Raw genomic sequence first — 23,605 nt, forward strand, 5'->3', positions numbered from 1 at the left:
CCCTGTTTTTGTTTTTACTCTGTTATTTACCTCATGTCACTTGTTGTGCAATTTTTTTCTCTCTTTTTTTTTCCTTTTGTGATCTGGAACAATCCACTGTCCAATTGTTCAGAGAGCTCTCTAATCCAGCCTCAGATCTGAGTCGTGCAGCGCGGCCTAATAGGATCGTAGTATTAACCCTGATGACAATACCACCAGCTGTCGCAGAGCCCCCTGTTGGCCACCAGGAGGAGTGTGTTGGGGGGGAGCTGGCAGAGAGACAGAGAGGGAGGTGACTGACTGACAGAGTGAGACCGACACAGATGGACAGAGACAGCGAGTTAGTCTATGTGATGCTCTTAGTCTCATGTGGAATAACCCAGGAAGCAGCTCGGAGGAGGAACACAGAAACTTTGAAGTGCTTTATTTTTGGACGACTACCTCTTCAATTTTACTTTTCACCCCCCTCTGTTAACCAAACCCCACCTTTTTTTTTTATCTTTAAACTTCCTCGTCTTCTCTCTCTGAATCCCACTTTCTCCTTCATCAGTCTGCATCGTTGTCTCTCGCCCCACCTGCTGCATACGCACTCTGCTGTTTCTTCCAGTGTGGTGACGGCTGTTGGGTCTATATGGCTGAATAAGTTGTAAAAAAAACTAAAAAGAAAAAGAAAAGAGGGGGGGCTTGCTCTGGTGGTTTTCCTCAGAGGGGGGTTTGCGAAGTTGCAGTCAGGACCAGGACAAGCAGGAGGAGGAGGAGGTGGTGGAGGAGGATGGCGGTGGCTCTGGATGAAGTGTGGGGGCGGGTGAAGAATGTCTGCAAGCAGAACGGGCTGCTCATCCTGTCTGTGCTGGCCGTGGTCATTGGCTGCCTGCTGGGCTTCTTTCTCAGAGGCAAGCAGCTCTCCGAGCAGGTCAGTTGTATAAAATGCCTGGTGGTGATTGAGCCCCCTGGTTCCCCCTCACACTCCCCACCTGCCCACCTGCCAGCCTGCCTTATCTCAACCTCTCAAGTGTCTGTGTGTGACCCCCTGTCTCTTCCTTATATGCTGAAATGGATTCAACTCCTAATACAAGAGATTGCACCTAATTCCCTGTTCCCTGCATCTGCCGCCTTACCTAAACTCCATGTGCTACATTTTCACAGTCACACACACACACACACAAACATGTACTGCTATCTTTCTGAGGGCAGTGTATTGACTAGCATTCAGTCCGTGGAGGCTTTACAACTGCTGCATGCCTAACTCCAACCTTTAACCTAGACTTGACATGATAAGTTCAGACCCAAATGAATCGAGCATGAATCAAGCAGCCTCTCTCCCATCTGATTCCACCAAGATAAAGGTCGAGACAGACGCACAAGGCAGGGAATTTCCCCATAGGTGACTGATACAAAGGTACTTATCTAGAATAGCAAAAGAGCGTCAAAAATGTTAAGAAGCCTCCGGGGTCAGCTGTTTTCGATGATATAATAAGGATATATAATAAGAAGCACCACATGAAAGTGGTTAGCTCGTGCATAGAATTGCAAGTTCAGACTCGTCCAAAAGCCAATTTGTCTGCTGCTCCGGGCCCATTGCAAAGGCAGAAGACAACCCCAAGAGCGAGGGAGTCGTGGGGTTTTTCTGCTTTATTAAAAGGTGAAACAGTCTCTCATCATTTGCTCAGATCGCCCGCAGCCTCTCAGCTGAACTCAGTGCATCCATGGAAAGGGATTGCCGGTGGGGAGATTAGTTGTCAATCACTCACAGAGACATCAAGTCAACAACATACCATTTGTATTTCACTTATATAATTCACACAAGACAGAATGGGAATGGAATTAAACAGTGAGAATGCAGAGTGTGTTAGGAGGCTGCCGAAGAACAGAGATACAAGGTCTCTGCAGGGGACGAGGCGATTATTTTTTCTGAGCACTTTGTCTTTGAAAATGACTATCAATTAATTGATACAACAAATTAAAACCTTGAATTTCTGAGACAGCCAAGTAGTCAAGTAATTTTGATTGAAAAGCTGAAAAACTTTGATTGAAACGGAACAGAAAACAAAAATGGATTTGGAATTGGATGATGACATTTCTCCTGGTGGAGGCGGTGGGTGTATTGTGTGTATGACGTAAGATGTAAGATGTGTGCAGCCATCACCATGTGTATTTGAGCATGCATGTGCTGTCAAATGGATTTCTAGACTGAGGAGCTTCAGATGTGTGCCCTCCTGGTGAGTGCGAATTGCACAGCTCTGAGATCCTACTGTTTTATATGGAGCAAGCGTCTCCTTTAAAAGCAGTCAGTGTGTGTGAGAGCAAGAGAAAGCTTATACAAGTGGAACATTTTAGTCCCTGAAAATTGTCGATGGACCTCACAGCACAGTACGTCAGTGCAGTGGACAAAAGGCCAGATAATGTTATCCTCCTACGTTTGGGTAAATTACTGTCATTGATATGTGCAGATCCAAGTTCTCTCAGAGTCCAAGTGGAAATAATTGCTTGAAGTGCATTTATTCATATATTTCTCTAACTGCCACCTGTTCAGGTTCACTGGGCTGACTTCATCACAGTCAGCTTGCAAAGTACCTTGTGTCAGTTCATATTTCCCCGTCCTCCTACAGTTTGGCATTGGCACACACTGGCAGAATACAGAATCAAAGATTAAACATTCCTGAACACGCTGCGAGCAAAGGTGTGTCGAGTACTTTTGGCTATTTCCTTTAATGGAAAGACGTTTTTATTTTCATATTTCAAAATTCGAATATATTGGAAAAATGTAACATTTTGACCCAAGAAAACACTAGGAGACACGTTAAGAGATCATTTAAAGGAGACTGATTATGCTTTTTCCTTTGTTTTCCTTTCCTTCAGTGTTTACATACGTTCTGTTGCATGTAAAATATCTTGAAAGTTAAACAGGTCAAAGTCCTCACCAACAGAAGCTCCTCTCTCCCACAGAAAACACTGCTCTTGAAACACCTCGTCAGTTGACCCGCCTTAAATTCCGTGACTTTGTGACATCACAATATGTCACAGAGTTACACGTTTGCATAATTTATGCATAGCAGCTCTTTTGACACATAAGCAACCAATCAGAGGAGACTGGGTATTTGAGAGGGGGGGGGGGCCTTAAAGAGACAGGAGTTAAAACAGAGCGTTTCAGGTAGAGGGGGAATACAGAGCTCCAGCAGTGGACAGCATGAGACAACTGATGTGTTTTCTGAGCACTAAAGCATGTAAACCTGTTCTGGTAGTAACCCAAAATATAATGATGAACCTGAAAATGAGCATAATATGTCTCCTTTGAGTCATTAGGCTTAATCCTCTGGGCCACTTGACTGTCTGTGGAAATAGATAGAGAATGCAAAAATGGCACACATTCACTTCAGTGAGAATTGCTCACCTGGAGCATTTGCCAAAAAAGTGGACCCCGGCCTCGACTTGTTGCTCTGCTCATGGGCTTTACATTGTGAAGACCTCAAGGACTTCTCTCAGCTTGAGGCTCGTATAAATGTAAAAATGTTCTTTGGGCCTCAGGAAAGCACAGAGCAGGGAGAAAATTCAAAATCAACAAAGTTTCATCTCTGTGACTTTAACACGGTGAGATACTCCCTCAGCAGGAAAAAAGAAATAGCGTATTAGCTGCCTGATGAGTTCATCTCAACAGTGCTCAACACCCGGACCTTGAGGTGAACAATCAATCTTCACGATAAACAGTGAAGAATGTCCACAACAAGCGGTTCCCAAAAATAGTTTAATTACATGTCACACATGGATGGGAATTCAATCTCTTAAAGAGAACAGAATAAATGAAGTGTACAAAGAACACCCTGCTGCCCCATCTTTGTTTCTGTCGACATGGAAAAACGGTGCTCAGTTTTGGTGGTGGATGAGAGCCAGCTGTGTGTCAGGTGTGAGGAGAAAGGTGAAGGCAAAGCTGAGGAAAGTTTTGTTCACACTGCATTCACGAATTCAAGGTGGAAAGCAGAGTTTAGTGTGCGTGCGTGTTATGGTGTTGTGCATGCTTGTATTTGTACTCGTGAAGTATGCTGACCTTGAGGTACATTCTATGCTTTACATGGCAAATACGGTTGGAGTTTACTTCTGAAAGGTCCAGTGTGTAGGTTTAAGTGGCATCTAGCAATGAGGGTTCAGATTGCAGCCAGCTGAATACCCCTCCAGTGGCCGCTATAAATGCAAAAAACGCAAAATAGCCAGTGTTTGTCCGTTCTGGGCTTCTTTATAAACATGCCAGGCTCCATCCCTAAGTAGTTATGAAAGTCTCACTCCATTGGTAACAAAAACACAACAATGTTTAGTTTCACTTGATTATACACTAATGAAAACATTATATTATATTCCAATCATGCCAATAAAACCCTCTCAATCTTTCACACTAGAGACTTAAATATCCAGTGTCGGCTCTGTCACCCAGCTGCAGTTCAGTTAGCTCAACACGGTGTCTCAAACGGCAGACAAGGGTTTCATTAAAGGCTGAATGCATGCACGTAAAGGTGTGCTTCATGCATGTATGATTCTCTGTTTGTGCACACATCACATGTACATATACCAGCACATGGACTTTCTGTGCATGCGTGTATGTTTGTTATGGTGTGCCTATGATTGTACCAAAAGTCTCACAGAAACAGCCAGTGTGCTTCAGCAAAAGCCAGGACTCAGTGACAGCTTGTCCTTTCTGCACACAAACAATACACCCACACACACACACACACACACACACACACACACACACACACACATATGAATACAAATACACTCGAAATACTATGTTCAGAGACATACAGCAACACAAAACATTCAACTGAACCTCCAACCCCTTCTCTACTCTTCACTCACACGCTAAAAGCTCTCTCACTCCGAAACCGAATCAAAAAGCTTTTACTACTCCATCATCTCACTGCACAGATGTGCTGTACTTAAATTTCACTTTTTCATTTTCATCTCTTCACCTTTGTTTTGCTATTATACTGGCAGTTTACCCTCATATCGTACTAGCATCAGTTATATAATAACATGTTTATTTCTACTTCTTTATATTCAGAATTGAAGTCACATTCAACTCTGTAGCTTTACTCCTACGTTACGTATGTGTCAAGTTGGATGCTAACTGCATTTCAAAGTTCGGTTTCTCATCCAATTTAGACAAAAAAATTAATTAGGTAGTCTGCTCAGTGCACCCAGACATTTTCTTCTTGTTTGTTAGAGCTCCATTCATTTATTCATTGGCCTTAATGTTTTGTTAAAACCTAGAAGGTTGTTTTGGCAAATGTGTGCAAAAGTTGCCTATTCATAATATCAGCATTTATATGTTTTTTCATGTTTAATGCTTTTAGTCCTGTTGAGCTGCTAGATGCTCCACTACATGCACCAGCCGGTCACTAACTTTGTCTCTGTTGTTTGCACAGGCCAGGTTAGTTCACATTTACACATTAGAGCGCTTTTTTCGCTGAAAACAGCTGCCTGCTGTGGCTGGAAACGGTGTGGATGAAATTAGATTGTTGAGGCTGAATACCAAAACGATGAGCAAAAAACATGTAAAAGGAGCTGCGGTGTTGGGTGATAATTATCTGTGCGCTTGTCAATACAGCAGACACATTAGCACAGACTAACACATAGTTATTTGGCGGAAAGCATAATCACATAGCTCAGTGAGGTGTGCACCATTTCAATGTCGAGTTGCGTGAATTCAAACCCAGGATTTAAGTCATCTCTCCCTTGAAGCCACATATTTTCTCATTCCAGTGGCTCTCTTTGTTCAGAGCTCTGCGTTCTGTGCCAAGCCGTGGGCCCAGGTGTCCTATGAGGAACTGTCATTTTGACTTTTTCTATCCATATCCAAGAGTGTGAGGTGAGGGCTTGAATGTAAATTGAGGAGGCTGAGCAGACACATCAACCCATCTGTTATGGTAATTGCACACTCAATTTTATATAGTTTACAGGTCTCATGGTGTATGAAGTGTTTTGTGGCTCTAGAGGAAACCGTGGGATATCGGAGGTATTGTCACTTGAGTTATCATCTGTCATTTAAAAATGAATCTGGGAGAAAGAAGTGTTGAGGCTAGTAGGGCAAGAATTCATTAGCTGCTTCCAGCTGCTTGCCTTTCTAGTGTGGCATGGCAATATAATTGCAGGAAGGTCTGGAACCTCCAATATCCAACAAATGTATGTTGGCTGCTTAAAATAAATAAATGAAGCTGCTGTAAGCGTTATCATCGTTTTAGCTAACTTCCTGCCCTTTTTGCAGTCAGCAACCCCCTCCCTCCTCTGTACGGCACCACATGAACGTACAGGATCCTGCACTATGCTGATTTACGAGTAGACAGGACCGCCACTTTATGGAGTTCTCTGTCCTGATTGGATAATGTAGGCAGGGACACCAGAAAATGTATTTTACTGCAACCAAACTATAACACAACACAGTGATTGCTGTTGAAATATAGAGCTATTTAACACTTATTTTATTTAAAACATATCACAGCAGCTTTAGGCCCATGAGAACACAAATGGACACTATGAATGATTATGTAAATGTGGTGGTGTGATACATTGGAAGGATCGTCAGGTACTTCCTGGTCAGAGCTATATCACTAGTTAGTGTAAGTACGTATGAGTTCTAAGTAATGGCCCTGAAATTCGTACGTTCATTTAAAATGTTTCAAAAAAAAAATCAGTAGAGTGCTGCAGGAATGAGTCCTAATGAATGAAATGAGTCAGCCTTTTTGCACTTCCAGTTACCTTGTATCAAAGGTACAGGTTTTATTTTCTTTTTTTTTTTAATGGATTTTTGGTTAGATGCACGCAGTATGGTCTGTGGTTACCAAAAGCTTGAGCGATTTCACCCCACTCATCAATTTTGAAGCTTTTATGTGTCTTAAAATAGGCGATTGGCAATTGCTAGCAAGTGGCTGAATGAGACAACATTTTAACTCTAACTTTATAACTTGTAGATTGAGCATTTCATATTAAAGTGTGTATAGTAGGTTATAATGTACAGTAGTTGGAAGTTTAATGGTGGTGTAGTTAATGTTGGCTGACCAAAGTATAAGTGTAAACTAACGCTAGCTTTTTACTTGTGGCGTTTGCATTAGGAAGGTTGCCTTCCTGAACAAAACGTATTACAAACTTTTGTTTGCCACAGAGCTCATTTTCTGCAATAATCTAAAGATCCAGTGGAAACATCCCACAGGCTTTTTGTCAAGTGCACCAGGACAATGCTAACTTCCTGGTTGGCCCATAAATGCATCACCCCTACCACACTCTGTGAAGAACATCATTGATTGATTGTTGTAAGATTGTAGCAGGTGTAACTAGCAGTTTCTGTCTCATGTTTTTATACTTTCACATACAAGCAGGACATCGATACTAGTAACTGACACCACAGGAACTGCACAACCTGAGGGATCATGAATCAATAATGAAAGTGTGTGACAGAACTGCATGATGATTACATGTGATAAAGGACAACCTGACACACTGTGAATCAATGCAGCAGCCTCTGTGGTGTGACACCTCAGGCATGAATACAGATGACGACTCATGGATCATTTAGTAAGATGAACGAACAAGCCTTCGGTTTCTGACCAAACACGTTAAGCTGTGCATCTAAAAGACGGGCTTTTTGTGAAGACTTCTTTTTGACGACAGGATATTAGTAGTTCAGTAATGTTTGACAATGGGTCCACTTAAAGAGCATCACAGCAGATAGTGGCTCCATTTCTTAGTTAAGTATATACTTCCTCAATGAAGGTCACTTTCTTTTTATATCTGTCAGTCTGCTATTGGCCTTGGCCTAAACTAAGGCAAAGACAGCTAATGCAGCATAGCATAGCACATGAAAGATGAAAATGACAAAAATAGGAAAAACATAATTTCCATTCATGCTAGTTAGGTATGAAAACACATTTACCACAGTGTTTGTTTTCTTTCACGAACTTCATTAGCATCAGCATCATTACATTTTCTAAGTATGACATACAAAATCCTGACTTCAGTCGCCCTGATACCACCAGCGCTGCTGTCTTTAGCAACCATCGAGTTGGCCTAAATACAGCAAACAATTTGCAACAGGATATTCAATTCCATGTTATTTCAATCTCTTTAAGTTATCCCAGCAATATGGTTGTAAGAGGAATTTCAGATGGTCGCCTGGTCTTTGGTATGAGAATCTTCATCAATTGTTGGATTAGGTACCGTGAAATCTGGACGATGACTTGCAAATGTCTAAAATTAGTATGCTAACATTAAACTAAGACAGTGAACATGGTGAACCCAACTGTTAAACATTAGCATGTTAGCTTTGATTGTGAGCATGTTGGCACACTAATGTTAGCATTCAGCCTTACAGAGCAATGAGTGTCGACTGCAGTCTTGTTTTAAAACTCTTTATTTTGGCATCACTACATGTGTAGAGGGCAGCTATTTTACTTGGAAGTTTTTTTCCATCTCCATCCAGTACATCAACATCATTTGTAACTAAAAACATCTTGCGTATATAGAGACCCTTCTCTCAGCCAAGCACACAGGGACACAAAAGGCACATATTTGTTCAGTTACTGAGGGTAACAGGCATTATTAAAAGGAAAGAGAAGGATAAATGCATTTCAACATTTCGACTTGAAAGCAGGAACCAGCGGCAGACGACCCTAAGAGTTCTGTGTGGCTAAGAGCTTTTCAGTACGTCCAACCTGTTCTTTGTATCAAGGCCATTTGTGCTCTACATAGGAGAAATAACAATAAGGAGAATATTAAGGAGAACAACTCAGAGTCAGGGTAGCTATTTTCCATTGTTTCCTGTGTTGGTCGTGTAAGAGAACGATACGTGTATTTCCCAATGTGTCAGTTCCTTTAAGAGACAAGACAGAGGTAGGCCTTAAACCTTTGCCTCTTCATATTAGCATCAATACCATCAACTCTTGTGTACTGTACAGTACTGTATGTTCCCAGTGCATTCAATTACTGACTCAATGAGATAAGGGTCCTCCAGTACTGCATGACGAATATAATTATGCCATATAAGGTTTCATAATTAAAGGTAAACGCATGAGCGTCAAGGACTGGTCCCTTGGAGCTCCACTGTTTTCGTCCACTAAAGAAATCCAATCATGCAAATAGGTATTGAAAACTGTACAAACACATTTTTTCCCAATTTATCTAATAATATGGTTGATGCCTTGTTGGGGCAGTGAAAACACTCCTCAGCAATTAGCAGACTGCACCACAGATGACACTTATACAAACAGGAGTACTGCAGGTCACCATCAAGAGCTAATACTTGCGTAGCATATTATTCTCGTAATGACTAACTTGGTGTTTTGAACATGTTTTTATGTGTTTTTCTCTGCCACTCATAGGAGGTGAAGTACTTCCAGTTCCCTGGAGAGCTGCTGATGAGGATGTTGAAAATGTTAATCTTGCCCCTCGTTGTATCCAGGTAAGAGCAGCACAGCTCCACACACACAAACACTTGAATGCTGTGGGGGCAAAATGCCGATCACGACGAAAGAGTTGCATAATTATTTGGATGTTAGTTGCTGCTGAAAAAACTCAACTTAAAACACAAAAATATTACGCCTGCTTTTGACATTGACCATCACATGTTGCACCAAACAACAACAAATTGCTTTGTGTAAGCTGAAGTAAATGGAACCAAAGTAAAGTAAACTTAATTGAATTGATCTGATCTGGGGCTGCTGACCCCACATTCCTCACCTCGTTCTCTGAATTAGATGAAACATAAAATTTGACCAGCCTGGGAGCTACTTGAATGTTCTTTTGAGAATATTAAGATCAGAATCAGGTGTTGAGAGCTGTCTGTGAACTTTTACCTTATATATGTTATGTTATTAACATTTCACAAGACACAACATTTCACATAACACAGTGACTTTTCAAAAAAGCTGGGTCAGAACACAGGACATTTAAAATGGATCGTTTTTGAATTGGGGTTGTATGAGGAACTTATTGATAGTCAGTGTATTACCTGCAGTAGATGGCAGTCAGCAATGTTGTGTTTTGTGAGACGTTATTGTGTTTTGACCCTCGGGGCCACCGTACATAAGGGCAGGTTCCATAATAAGACATTTCCATTTCCTTTCAGGATAAAATCCCTCAGTTTATGTACTCCAGAGTGGCAAAGTGTTTTTTTGTTTTTTTTTAATTGCTTCAGAGACAACCAGGTGTTTTCCACTGATAATGTACACTGACTTAAAGCAACAACCTGCCCTGGATGCCTAAATACTTTTTAAAAAAAATAGCCAAGTATCTCACACCTGTGGGTGATTTTGTTGCTACATTTTTAACTTCGCATTTCTTTTTTTCATTTTGTGTTTTAACTCCGGCCTAACCTCTGAGCCATCAGCTTTCTTTAGTGACCACCTGTTTGTTGGTCCACTGTGAGTAACTCGCAAATAAAGAAAATTAGACACAAGACGTGCCTCGGGTCAAGGGTGTCGCTTTGTACATAGACATACCCCAATATTAATGAACTAAAACATCTGGAACTAACTAATTGGAAATACAACTTGGGAAGTGTTTCATCAAAAGACAAGGCAAGGCATGTTAATTTGTTAAGTGCCTGTCAACAGCAAGCTACGGTAATTAAGGTGATTGCCTAAGACATGAAAGGTATTAAGGCAAGATATGAATGAATCAAAAGAAAATTACATTAGAATTTAAAAAAGCGTAATAGACAATAGAAGAAATAAATAAGCTAAATAACAGAACGGATTAAACAGGACAATGGGATTTATCATACAGCCTCACTGCAGGGAAAGATATGAATAAATACTGCCGAATGTTATTTAATGAAAGACAGTGGCAAACAGAAGAGGTTTGAAGCAGAGCACAAGAGTTTATGGGAGCTGGTTTCCAGACAAAAGAACACGAAACATTGGCGGCAAAATGACTTCAATCACAATAAAAATGCTTGAATACAATAAATCTCCCACATCATCATGTTTTCCCCGTTCGGTAAGTTGTTTATGCATAAAATGAAAACTACAATGGAGACGAGATTTTTATTGCACCCAATTGGCGTCTTCAACATCAAGGATTAAAGGGTAACGTTTGTATGGAAGTCGACCTGCTGCCCTTTGCTAGCTCTGGATGCATTCTTAGAAGCGCTCAGCCTGCCAGCGCTCTCCAGTTTGACTATTTTGGGCGCAAAGCTCTTAGTTGCCTGCATGAGGTCAGTGATGTCCAATACACACACAAAAAAAAACTCCCAAAACAAATCATGCCAGCACCGGTTACATGCAGGGCGCTTTGTGCAATAAGCTACTTACAATCTATGCAACAGCAAAGACTGGATGAGAAGTTAATCCTCCCTTCCTCACTCTGTCTCTTTCTGTCTGTCTGTCTGTCTGTCTGTCTGTCTGTCTCTCCCTGTCTCTATCTCCCTGTGCATCTGTGTCCGTCTCTTCAATTTTTCTCTTCCTGCCTTTATCGATGTTGTTAAAACACAAGGAGAATGGGAGCAAGAGCGTGTGCTGTCCATTTGTGTATGCTGATGGTCCCTTCCCCCAGTTTGACAGATTCAGAGCAGGAGATCACTTCAGGGCAGGCTTCCTAAAACGTGAGGCACGTGAGAGACGTTAATTACAACTAATCTGAAACAGTGCATGCAGGCAGGGGGCCAGACTCAGCCAAGTTCACCGCATCACTTCAGCACACGGGAACCTAAAAGCAATCAGGGCAAACATTCAACGTTCTGAGCGTGGAGCTCGGGCTGCTGGAGCTCCTGTTGAGTCTCTCACTCACATAATGTTCCCGATGCCTGCCCGCAACTGGTTGGAGGCAATAATGGATAATGAAGGCGGAAGGCATGGCTTGTTACCTCACAGCTGTTGTGTTTGGACTAATCACTATCCATCCATTCCCATCTACTCTGAGATGATTTGCTGCGTATCGGCACATCTTTGCCACCCTCTGCAGACACGCACGCCAATCCAGCCACAGACACAAACGCAGTCTCTGCCTTTCTCTCTCTCTCTTTGTCTCTCTCCTCTGTGCCCTCTGATGATTTCTAGATTGAGATGCACAGACCGGCTGGTTGACACGGTGCATGGTACAGTAGGGCTTATCAAGGGGTGAATATCCGGCCTAGCCCTATAGCCTGCCTGTCCCCATTTTTTCCCTCCCAGCGCCATCTGCGCACCAGCCAAAGCGGAAACCAGATTATCCCATGAACGCGTCATGCAGAATCAATGGCCACTCCACTTACTGCCTCCTTATGTTCCATTTGTCTTTTATGTCTGGTTTTTGTAATTAAAATCAAGCGTGAAAGTAAATTTTGAACTTATATACATGTTTATTGAGGTGTTTTTTGTGGTGCGTAGTTGAATACAGCATGAACATTTTGATAAAGCTCTTGAAAGCGCTTATTAACCCATGCTTTGCTGATCAGAAGGTCAAAGGTGAAGAGCAGTTTAATGATATACAGCACAAACATATGGCTGATCCACACCGTACTCAGAGTGCTGATAGCTGCATCTGCCGTCATGTGAAATCTTGCAGCGAGGTGTAAATAAGTCATTCTTGCTTATGATGGCTTCCGGTGCTGTGATGCGAGCGCCTATTTCCCGAACTATATCTCACACTGTATTTGACCATTTGTTCTCAATCAGTCTTTTCCTCAGTGGAGAAGAAATAATTGGCATGGAGGATGAGCACTGCAAGACAGATGTGAGTGGGTGTGTCCCTGCAGGTTGTGTTGGGAGACACATAGTCTGGGAGCTGCCGTGTTTTCCTTTAGAAAATGAATGGTAATTCTTCATCCATGGGTATCCTTCGTTTTGTTCAGCTTTCACATTCATAGAAACAGACTGTGAATCAAATATGTGATTGACAATGTTGAGTGAGGTGCACAACATCTCCTGGAGATAAGAAAAGAAAATGATTGTACAAGTCAGTGTTGTTCGTGTTTAAGCACCATTATTTCCCATTTTAATCGGGCAAATCTGTTGTGATTTTCATATCATCCCCACTGTTTTTGGATTTTAGATTGAGATGAAAGAAGATGTGTTAATCATGTGTTTCTAGTGTGTGTGGATGGATATTTGCCTGTCATAGTGAGACTTGACTTGACTACAGTAATTCCCAGTGAACATCTCTCTTTCTATGAAGAAAGCAGAGATGCAGCCGGAGATAAAGGACTCTGATTATAGCTTTAATTTGAAGTCCTTGTACAATTGTCACTGGATGTCACGGTGACTCAGTGAGACTGGGCACAAACCATGTGCTCATCAAGTCACACTGTGGTGGTTATTTGTCAGGCTCCCTGTGTGCGTCGCAGCATAATGTGTCCTAATTTGTTTTGCTGGTTGCTCTGCGAGATGACCTGAGTTCAATTTAAATTATTTGAAGATATTTTATCAAGTAATCAGGTCATGTGGCAGTCAGTGCACATTCATTGACTGCAATAGTCAATATTGCAATTAAGTACACAACATAAAAGAGCAACATTTCATGGTAAGATCTTGTTAAAAGGAAAGCGTAACAGCTAATTAATGCCTCCATCTCATCAAACATTTTGATCCCATTTGTACATCAAGTTCTGCTAGAAAGGCTCTGACTCTCCACCTCCTTGGGACCACCACGGACCATATTCACACGGCAGCCATTTTCCTCTGACATCATCATGCTGCTGTGTTTCAGGTTGCATGTCGTATAAATGTGGGGAATTTGACCGATTCTTAGCGTTTCGTTGCTTCGGGATTGATTAGCAACTGAAAAGATGGATGGATAGTGAAAATCTGGAGGGATCAGCCTTTTATTTATTTTTTCTTTTCTTATTGCCCGCTGATGGAGAACATTGGCATGACAACATGAGGAAAACAGAACAATGAATTATGGACAAAAGTGCAGCCAGAGAACGGGGTGACGTCAGTTGTCAGGGAAACAGAAAGCTAGCATCTGACAGTGATGCCTGTTCCATGTTATTGGTAAGCTCGGCAGGTCAGGCAGCAGAGTTAGATCAACAAGAGGTTTATAGTGAATTGGTTTTCCTAATCTCGGCATACAGAGTGGCAGATAAACACACAGCGGTGTACAGCAGGGCAGTGAGGATTTCCCCTAACGGCCATTCAACAACATTAACCCCAACAAGGAGCGCGAAACTCATCTGAGAAATCATGAAATCGTGAAATAAATCGTTTATTAATTCCTCAGATGATGATGTGTGTTTTTTGCTGTGTATTTTTTATTACACAGTGAGAAAAGAGCTTCTCTAGGTTTCATCTTGACCACGCCCAGGCTCCCCACATCGCCACAAGACTGGATCAACACACGACAAACAACACATACAATCTGTGCCAGCCCTGACCTTCATTTGAACTGGTTGTAATTTTTCACTGATATTAACTATCGACTCTTGCAGTGACAGTTGGTGTTCCTCTCAGCAGTGTCATTGAGAACTAAATGATGGGACTGAAGTGCCAGGTCTATTACCACTTCTCCTGAACTGAAAAGGGATTGATTGAAAAAAGCATTGAAGGAGTTCCTTATAGTAGACGGAAGGATGTGATCATGTGTCATGTTTTATTCATTCCATGGAAATGGAAGGAAATCTCCTGCATCTATAATATACAGTATGCTTTCAGTAGTCACTACTACCTATCAGAGCTGTTGTGAGCTTCTTGTCTAAAACTTTCTTTTCCATATCGACTCTGTGTGAGCCTGGCATCTAGAGACTACAAACAAACCTTGAACATCAAATAATGAAACTGCCATGAAGCCGAACATTGATGTGGGCTGTAATGAGCTGCTGAAACCAAAGGCTACAGTGTCGCAACAACATGACATGGAAGTCATGGATGACCCCTCGCCAAGGAGCCTTGGCCTTATTTTTTTCATCTGGACGAAGGATTACTGTAAAGCTCTTGCTCAGCGTAGGTGCAGCAGGAAGGACTATAAGCCCCATATGGTCCAAAACTCTTCTGGCAGATCTGCTGTACGTGTGCTGGAAACCTCACGATCGAGGCCGCTTCACATGGCAGGTGACATACTGTAGTGTAATCCCACTTTGACTCAGATATCAGACTAAAGGGCAGAGATCCGAGCGTACACTGTAAACAAAAAAGTACAGATATTTTTTACGTAACTATCTTTTACAAAATAAGAGGATATAACTGTAAAACACGGGAAAACAAACATATTGTATACAATATTCATCCTGTCCCGTTGCTGTGCTTGGTTAGGTTTAGGATTAGATCATGTTTTGACTTAAAATAACTGTTTTGGTCAAACGTGACAAACGTTGAGTCTTGAACACTGGTCACTGGCTTGGCAGCCTTCTCGCTTGTAATTCCACCACCATATCCCGTCCACCTCCTGATATGACGGTCAAGTCATAAACATGTAATATAAGCATGATGTGACATGATATTGCAGAAATGTCAATATGATTCGATGACACATACAAATGTGAACGTATCAGTGGTTTGCAGAAACGTTAACCGCCAGTATTTCATTTTGACGAATGGGCTGGGTCATAAGCTTATCAGAAGCAGGGGATCCCTTTGTGCTACAGCAGCATGTGACAACTATATGCAATAACAAAGCGTATAGGTGATCAGAAACATAAAAAGTGAATTAGTGAATGCTTCATACAGCCGGTAGTGTACATTTACGCAATAACTTCTGATGAGGGGTGGGAAATGGTCTTGCATTTCTATAGTGCTTTTCCAGCCTACTGGCCACTCAAAGAGCTTAACAACACTTGTCACATTCACCTGTTCACACACACATTCATACACTGACAGCAGAGGCTGCAGTATCTTGCTCAAGGATGCTTTGACATACAGCCGGAGGAGCCAATTATTGGATGACCCGCTCTAACTCGTGAGCTACAGCCACCTGGGGTCACAAGTAGACATGGCTTCATTTGCTGCTATAGTTGTCAAACTTAAAAGAAAAAGGGACCCAAACACAAGCTACACAGGTAGGCAGATAACAAAAAGTGACTTACATATATCAGGTGACTCCAGATAAATGATAATGCTAATGTTGCTTTGCATCATTTCAATTTCGAAGGTGATAATATGTCAGTGTTGTGTTCACAGCTTGTTATTGCAGGTTTAAGGAGACACAATCCAAAGTGATTTTGTAGCACAATTTTACAAGGCACTCATGCTCAAACCTATCCGCATCTTTCTAAACATTAATCACACTGTATTCAGAAACATCCGGCAGGAAGTGTGATGGAACGGAAGTTTTTCTAGTTATGTAATCCCTGTCTTGGTGTCAGTTCAGAAAGACGTGTATGAATATGTTTTTCATCAGTTAAGTTGGTTTGATTCAGAACAAAACACTCTTCAGAGTTTACATCACATTCTCTGCCGTCACCTTCGTTTATCCCACGCAGGGGGATTAAATCCCAAACGCATTTTTCACAAGCATGCTTATCAACCAAAAGTAGAGGGAACACAAAGTAAATATTAAAACTTCTCAGTAATCTTCTCTCGTAATCTCTCATTTTCTAATCATGTATTTTTCTTTTCTTTTCTTATCATTCTCTATGTTTTTATCAGTTGCATAACAGCTGCCAGAAGAAAGTAGCAGGACAAAAAAAACGAGATAAGAAGGCAGTGGAGGAAAAAATCCATCAAAAATATGACATTTGACTGTGATATTATTATCAGATTTAAATGCACAGAGAAGGGAGGAGGAGGAGGTCATGAGGTAAATCCCTGGAATAGCAAATGTAATTTTTTTTCCATTTTGATCTCCTGGCTGCAGTTTCTGGATTCCCAAAGAGCTGCAATAGGAAAAAACAAGTCAAAGTCAAATGTCAACTCTGCACCAAACATCTGGACATACAATGCCACATAATTCAGCAGAAACAGTTCACCTACCATTTCCCAGAAGATTGTTGTTTTTGTTGTACCATCAATCCACCTTGTTTTGATTTTCCGCTCGTCTAATCCCTGACCAGCGCAGGTCAAGCCCCTTAGTTATCTCTGCTGTTGCTGCACTTGATGTCCAATATAAGGGGGAAAGGTTCGTTCACACAAGCTGTGTATCTTTGTGGGACTGTTATCTAGTCCCATCACAACACTCAGTTCAAGTCAACAAACAGACAACAGGGGAGCACCCTTGGCAGTGAATTTCAAGAGCTTTTCTGGTCAAAACATGGGAAAGGCATGGTGGATGGAATAATTATAACCTCCATGTCCGTCCTTTCTCTGCAGTCTGTGATGAGAATTAAAACATGTTTGGTGATGGCACTCAGCTACACCTATGTTGAATGCTTATTGGCTCCATAATAGTCCCATTTATGTACTAATTCATTCAGAGTGTTTTCTAAGCAATAGGCAGCAATTTGCAGCTGATTGAATTCAGAGTCCAGTCGTGCCCCGGTGTCATTCAGCAGCGGTCTGGAGTACAATGACAGACCTATAATGATAAATAATGATACATTTTTAAAGAAGGTAGCAACAGTGAAAAAAAAATATTACTCAAGGGGGCCATGTTTCTTTGTAGGTCTGTGTAAAAGATGTCAGCAAAGCAAAAGCTGCAATCCAACTGCAGTGATGGTCAAAAAGTATCTTCCTGGAGCGTCTTTTGGAAAGTTCACTAACGGATGGGATTGAAAAAAGGCATCACTGGATGTACAGAGAGAATATGAAAGAGAGCAGTAATCCATGACTAGAGAGATGATGTTATTGTACAAGTGATGCTTGTTAAATCATGGGAAAGGAAATGATTTTTGTGAACTTCAACCTGAGAAGGGCTGTGACATAGCCGTGAGATGATTCACTTCCTCGGGAGCTTCAGCAGGTTAGATGATTGTCTGTACGTTGAACAGGAAGGTAAAGCGAGGAGAGAAAGGTTTGTTTAATTCATACAGAAGCAGAAGTATAAAAACTGCGAGATGTGGGATCTCATGTATTCAGAATATTTAGTGGATAGGACAGTAACTTCCTGTGATTGCAAAATGTCAAACTGACCTCAGATGGTGTTACTTTGTGAAGAAGAGAATGAGCACAACATGTCTGCTTTACATTGCTTGATAACGGTCCTGAGACACGTGACTTTGCCACCTGTGCATCTGTGATTCATGTTGTTATGTGTTCTTATGATTAATGATCATCAGCGTGATTTTGACGACGTGATTATGGCTGCACTAATAGAGCCATAATCACATTTGCATCCACAGCACTATTCAGATGTTAATCATGCAGCAAATGGCTCTTTACACTGCTATTCATTTGTTGTGCGTGAGTGCGGCGTCTTTATTGTTTGTTGAGTTTGTTTGTCTGAGTTGATTTGGTGGCAAATGAGTTTCCCCACTGGGGATTAATGAAGCCTTTTAATCTAATTGCAGTGAGGCTGAGATTACATGACATTACCCAGTCAGTTCACTGACTTTACGACTTTACTCTACTTATGCCATCACACTGTGTTTTAGCGCTGACCATTTTTCCTCAACCCGCCACTTGCGGTTGCATTTCAGCAAAAGTAACCGTCTTTCTGTAAACTGAAGATATTTATCAAGAGTACTCCAACAGAAGATCTCCACAATTTGCTCAGGATGATCTTGAAACATAAATCTGTGACTGCATTATACTGCTGAGCTCTTAAAGTGCAGAGACTTAATTCCAGCTCATGTTATCGTGATGGCACCAGCTTCAAGCCGGGCAGCTGAGCTTGGGCCCTTCAGTTATACTAGCATGAATATTCCTACCAGACACCGAGGCTCGAGTCCAAACCAAATGTGGCTTCAACTCTTGCGCTAGTGCTTCAGCGCTGAGCCGTTCTTGGAGCTGGAGAAATATTACATGGCTGCAGTGATTTGATTTGATTTAATTAAATTCGATTTTTATTTTTTGCCATTCGCAAAGCTCCAGGGCAGCACAGGTTCACTGCAATTCTTGTGTGTATCTCTCAGTGCAAAGTTGCAAAAGAAGAGCAAACAGAGACGCAGCATGAAAGTAGAAAGCACACACACTTTTTTGTTTTTTACACAATTTTTTTAAAGGAGATCCTGCAGCCTCGACAGGCAGAAGATCTCTGCTGCTGCTGTGACTTTAAACCAGTTTCATAGTTGTAGTCAAACATTGAGAAAATCAAATGCTCTACGATGATTCAGTTCTGGTTAAATGGATCATCTGCTTTCACATACGCACACCTTTTCATCCTTGAGATCCCTGCTTTTTTTTTTGCATATTTCAAGTAGCAACAGACAGGCTTTTAAATGAGATGATACACATTAAGCATGATAAACATTAAGCAGACTCGTCTCTGACGTGACCTACGAGAGAACGGAGATGGAGGCTCGAGGTCGTCGCTACTGTACATTTCAGAGATGATATCAGGGTGAGGTCGAGCACAGACAGTGGCCGCACGGAAAGACTCAGCGGCCCTGTTTCGAACGCTTGCCAAGTCAAACCAGATTATATATTGGACAAGGAGAAAATCTTGTCACCCCAGCTCAAGAGACCCAGATCTCTCCTGCTCTCTCGCTCGCTCTCTTTCTTCCTACTTTCAGTCGCTCCGCCCTCCTGCTGTGCCACCATTTCAACATCTTACACTTCCCACGTGTGAGATCTGACTGCAGTTTTTAAACCTTTTTTCTCGACCAGCTAAGAAGAAAACACGGGGACTTTTTTTCTTTTTTGGAAAATCTACAGCAAATGTCAGGACTATTCAAAGCTGTCCATTTAAATGCAAATCACTCTTCTCTGTTTATGACGTTTATGATTACAGTTGTTTACCCCCCTCCCCTCCCCCGTCTTTCAGTGATAGAAAAGGGACAAGGGTGCAAAGCACTGAATGGCTACATTTGCATTGCACAGGAAGAAGAAGAGGAGCACGTGACAGAGAGACAAAGACAGAAATAATTTGATATGGTTTGATGCTTCTTTTTCTCAGTGTCACAGATTGCGTTATCTGACACTGCAGAGATGTTTCTTATGAAGAAAACACTCCGCCGCTTTGAAAATGGCTCACTGAGTTTGGTTGAGAGGTGCCCTTTTGTCCAAGCTGTACAATGAGACACGTGATTGAAGCATAGATGGAAGGTTTTCTTACATAAAGTCTATAATTAGGATGAAGTCTGCCAGAACATTTTTGAATCTTAGTGGATTGTTTTCCTCGTAATTCACACATCGTTGTGAAGGACTGAAAGATGTAACACCTAACATTTTTGTGTTAAGTTGTCTAAAAATGACCAGATCTTTGTTATGTATTTTGTTGAGTTGTGTTCTTACATTGTCCCATTTCCAACAGTGTTCAAACCCAGAGACATCTGTAAGTTTACTTAAAGTAACTGTGAGTTTCATTTAGCTGCTTGTTGCTATAACCTCTGGGAAAACATCAACATCGGAGAGTGAGGAGGGAAAACATTACTTTATCCATGAACATTTGTGCCACATCACATGGATACATTTTCGTCTTTGACTGTAAAACAGTAGACCAAAATGCCACCAGTCACCAAAATTAACCTCAAAGTGGGTGGTATAGCCTCACTTTATTCGTATCTTTCTGTTATCCTTCAGTGTCTTTTCTTTTTCCCAGCTCATCTCTGAATATTCATGGAGTTAAGTACATTCCCCTCCATTCAGCAGTCAAATAAAGATTTCTTGTTGCAAACAACTTCAGAAGCAAGAGTGAAAATTAATCCACTTTTTAATCCCAAAAGCTTAAAATAACAGACTCTGTGCTCTCCTTGTGTCCGGGTGTTTATTCCTCCACAAGCTCGGGGCTCTGCTCACGGCTGCCTCCTCCAGAGCTCGCCAGCTCCAGCTGCTGTCTGCCAGTTAACGTTAACAGAGTTGCTTGTTAATCCACTGGCATCCGTCCCTCGGCTGCAGTCTGTTATAACAATTAACACGACAAACATGGCTTAGAGGTCAAGATCAGTGGCTGTTATTAACCGAGGTGAAGCTGAGCAGACAGCTCACAGCTAGCTGACACTCAAAGCTGCCACGCCCTAAATTATGCATGACTTGTAGTCTCAAATAATTCTAACGAGTGAGTTATATAAAAATTCACTTCCTGTACAGTTGTCAAGTGCCGAAAAAAAATTACCTTTAAAGGCCAAAACTGTATTTTGTACATTGGAGGAACTGTGTTATGTACTTCTGTGATAGCCTCATTTTTCAGGTCTGGAGGTTGTCGCTTGATTTTCATCAGCAATGGTTGTTGTACAATGAAGACACCGATTACCATGATCCCAGGCTACTCATTTGTTTTGTCTTGTTTTGAGTGAGTGGTAGAAATCACACACTGTGCATTTGAATGGTTTTGTAAATTTACAAGAGCATTTATTTCTAAATTGACAGAGATAAGAGTTATTTATTGTATCTTACCTCTGGAACCTGTAACATTTATTTATAAACCTGCAGCTCAGTCCTAGTGCCACTGCCACTCATTGTTATGCTCCATAAATGCTTTGAATGCAAATGAACACTAAATGGGCGAGCTGAACATCACCAACAGCATGCCAATGAACCAACATTTGTATCCAGCCTGTCCCTGTAGGGAGGCTGAAATTTACTTTCAAGTATCCACTTCTGAAAATTGAGGCAGAACAAAGGGAGTTCTTCAACAGTGGTTTGTCAAAGTCCATCTCGATTTCTAACATTTCTCTCTACCGCCCTGTCTGTCTTTTTGTCTCCCTGCTGTGTCTGTCTCCAGTTTGATGTCGGGTCTAGCTGCCCTGGACGCCAAGTGCTCCAGCCGCCTGGGCATCATGACCATCTCCTACTACCTCTGGACCACGTTTGTTGCCGTGGTAGTGGGCATCGTCATGGTATACATCATCCACCCGGGTGGAGCTGCTCAGAAGGAGGACTCTGAGGATAGCAAGAAGCCAATGACCAGCTCCGCTGACGCTCTACTGGATCTCATTCGGTAAGTGACCGTCACAGATGTGTGGCACATGAGCAATGTCACGACACCACATGTACGTGACTGGCATAAATATACATTCATGAAACGTGTTGTTTCCTTTCAAGATACGAAGAGATAAATCAGAGGATATAAGACAGGCAATAAGAAAGGAAAGAATAAAATTCAGTTCATTTCTTCAGATATTTTTTCTTACATTGGCCTCTTTTGTAAGATGTTAGAGAGTTTCAAGCTCTTCAGGACTTTAGCAACTATTAAAAAGCATCTCAAACATCTTTAGTTGCACTGCTGACCTCTGACCGGCTATGAAGGGTCACGATCCGAATAGACAAGAGGCCAGCACCTCTCTGTGAATGTCCTGTAATAAAGCACCAACATTTAAAAGTTGTGCTTGCTTTGGATTTCATGAATTTGCAAATAAAGGAAAAGATATCTACTAAAGCACTGATGAAAGCAGACAAAAGGGAAAAAATCATTATGAGCGCAGAGAGGAAATGTAATTGCCTAAGCTCGGAGATGTGTGAGAGAGATCAACCTCGCACGGGACATTGTCTAAAGCTGTTTTAAATCACCTGTGATATATAAATGTCTTGCTCCGCGTGCTGTCTCATTAGGGCTGAAGTCAGGGAAAGGCTGGAGGTCAGAGCGTAAAGCCTGGAGCCTCGTGTGCCAGTGGGTTATTGCGCTAAGCTAATTAGTGCTGCTGAAGGATGGAGTGGGTGTATTTGAGGTGAACCTGGGTCAGCCCTTCAGTGAGGAAACCTGACGGCGAGAGCCACTGTGTCAGTGTGATAGTCGGTCAGTGGGGTAAAGTCAACCGGCCGTATAGCAGAGGGATACTCCACCACCACCGGGATTTCTCAGTTTATAATGCTAGTTCACTAGAAACTACAATTATCTGAAAAATGATTCATGTTTAGTCATTTATCTTTCCATCCTCTAATTGTAGTATTATGTTTTATATATATTTGAGAATGTTAATAATAAAATCAAATTATAAACTGTGTTTGAATTACTTACTTTCAATCAGAATGTAAAAAAGGGAGTAATAAACTGGCCAAGCCCATAAAATCCAACTGTGTACTGATCATGTGGTAGAGGTGAAGCACTGTAGTTCACGGGATCTCAGTGCGTGTGTATATGTGTGTTGGTGTGTGTGTGTGTGTGCGTGTGTGTGTTTCAAAGAGCACAGCTGTGCTTTGGATTTATCTCGCAAAGCTTCTTTACAGCCTTCATCTATCATGCAGGCATACTATATCGGTACACTCGCAAATGGGCCCAACTGTCTGCAGCCGCGTGTGTGCTTGTGTGTGATAAGTATGCGTAATGACCACTGTATGTATGAATATGTGCATACTTGGATTTATTAGGGGCACCGGGGTCAGAGCGGTTCATTAGCCTGCTTTGCTCTGTCTTAGACACAGGATAGGCTGCTGAATGGTTAAGTGGTCAAATCCGTGCAGAACGCTCACTACAGTCCACTGAGTTGCACCATATTGTCCCTGTATATCTTTGCCATATGTCTTTTAAATCGCTCTGTTGAATGCACGAGATGTAGAATACAATATGCCTTTTAATCTCCCTACGTCTGAAAAGCGCTGTTTGAATTTTGATTGTGATTTGAGCTCTGTGTTGATGAGGGATTTACAGTCTGTGCTAACAAAATGCTGATATGAATATGAATGCTGCATAATGTGTGTTATTCAACAGAGGTGTTTCATATGGCACTCACATTTTTGATTTTTTTTTTGCTCCTTTCAAAGTATAA

At 41.7% G+C, this 23,605-nt stretch overlaps 1 protein-coding gene across 1 annotated transcript in view; it reads left to right on the plus strand.

The window, feature by feature from the left end:
- Nucleotides 1–751: 751 nt before the first annotated feature.
- slc1a7a (solute carrier family 1 member 7a) overlaps nucleotides 752–23,605 on the plus strand; it is a gene marked incomplete at its 5' end in the record, with an annotated part of 36,557 nt that continues 13,703 nt past the window's right edge. Inside the window, 3 exons of the mRNA XM_084368557.1 lie at nucleotides 752–892; nucleotides 9,339–9,418; nucleotides 21,625–21,840. Of these exons, the coding sequence (XP_084224683.1) occupies nucleotides 752–892; nucleotides 9,339–9,418; nucleotides 21,625–21,840 (437 nt within the window). The remainder of the gene's footprint in view (nucleotides 893–9,338; nucleotides 9,419–21,624; nucleotides 21,841–23,605) is intronic.

Source organism: Pagrus pagrus (assembly GCF_965226575.1).
Source record: "Pagrus pagrus genome assembly, chromosome: 12".
Taxonomy (NCBI): Eukaryota; Metazoa; Chordata; class Actinopteri; order Spariformes; family Sparidae; genus Pagrus; species Pagrus pagrus.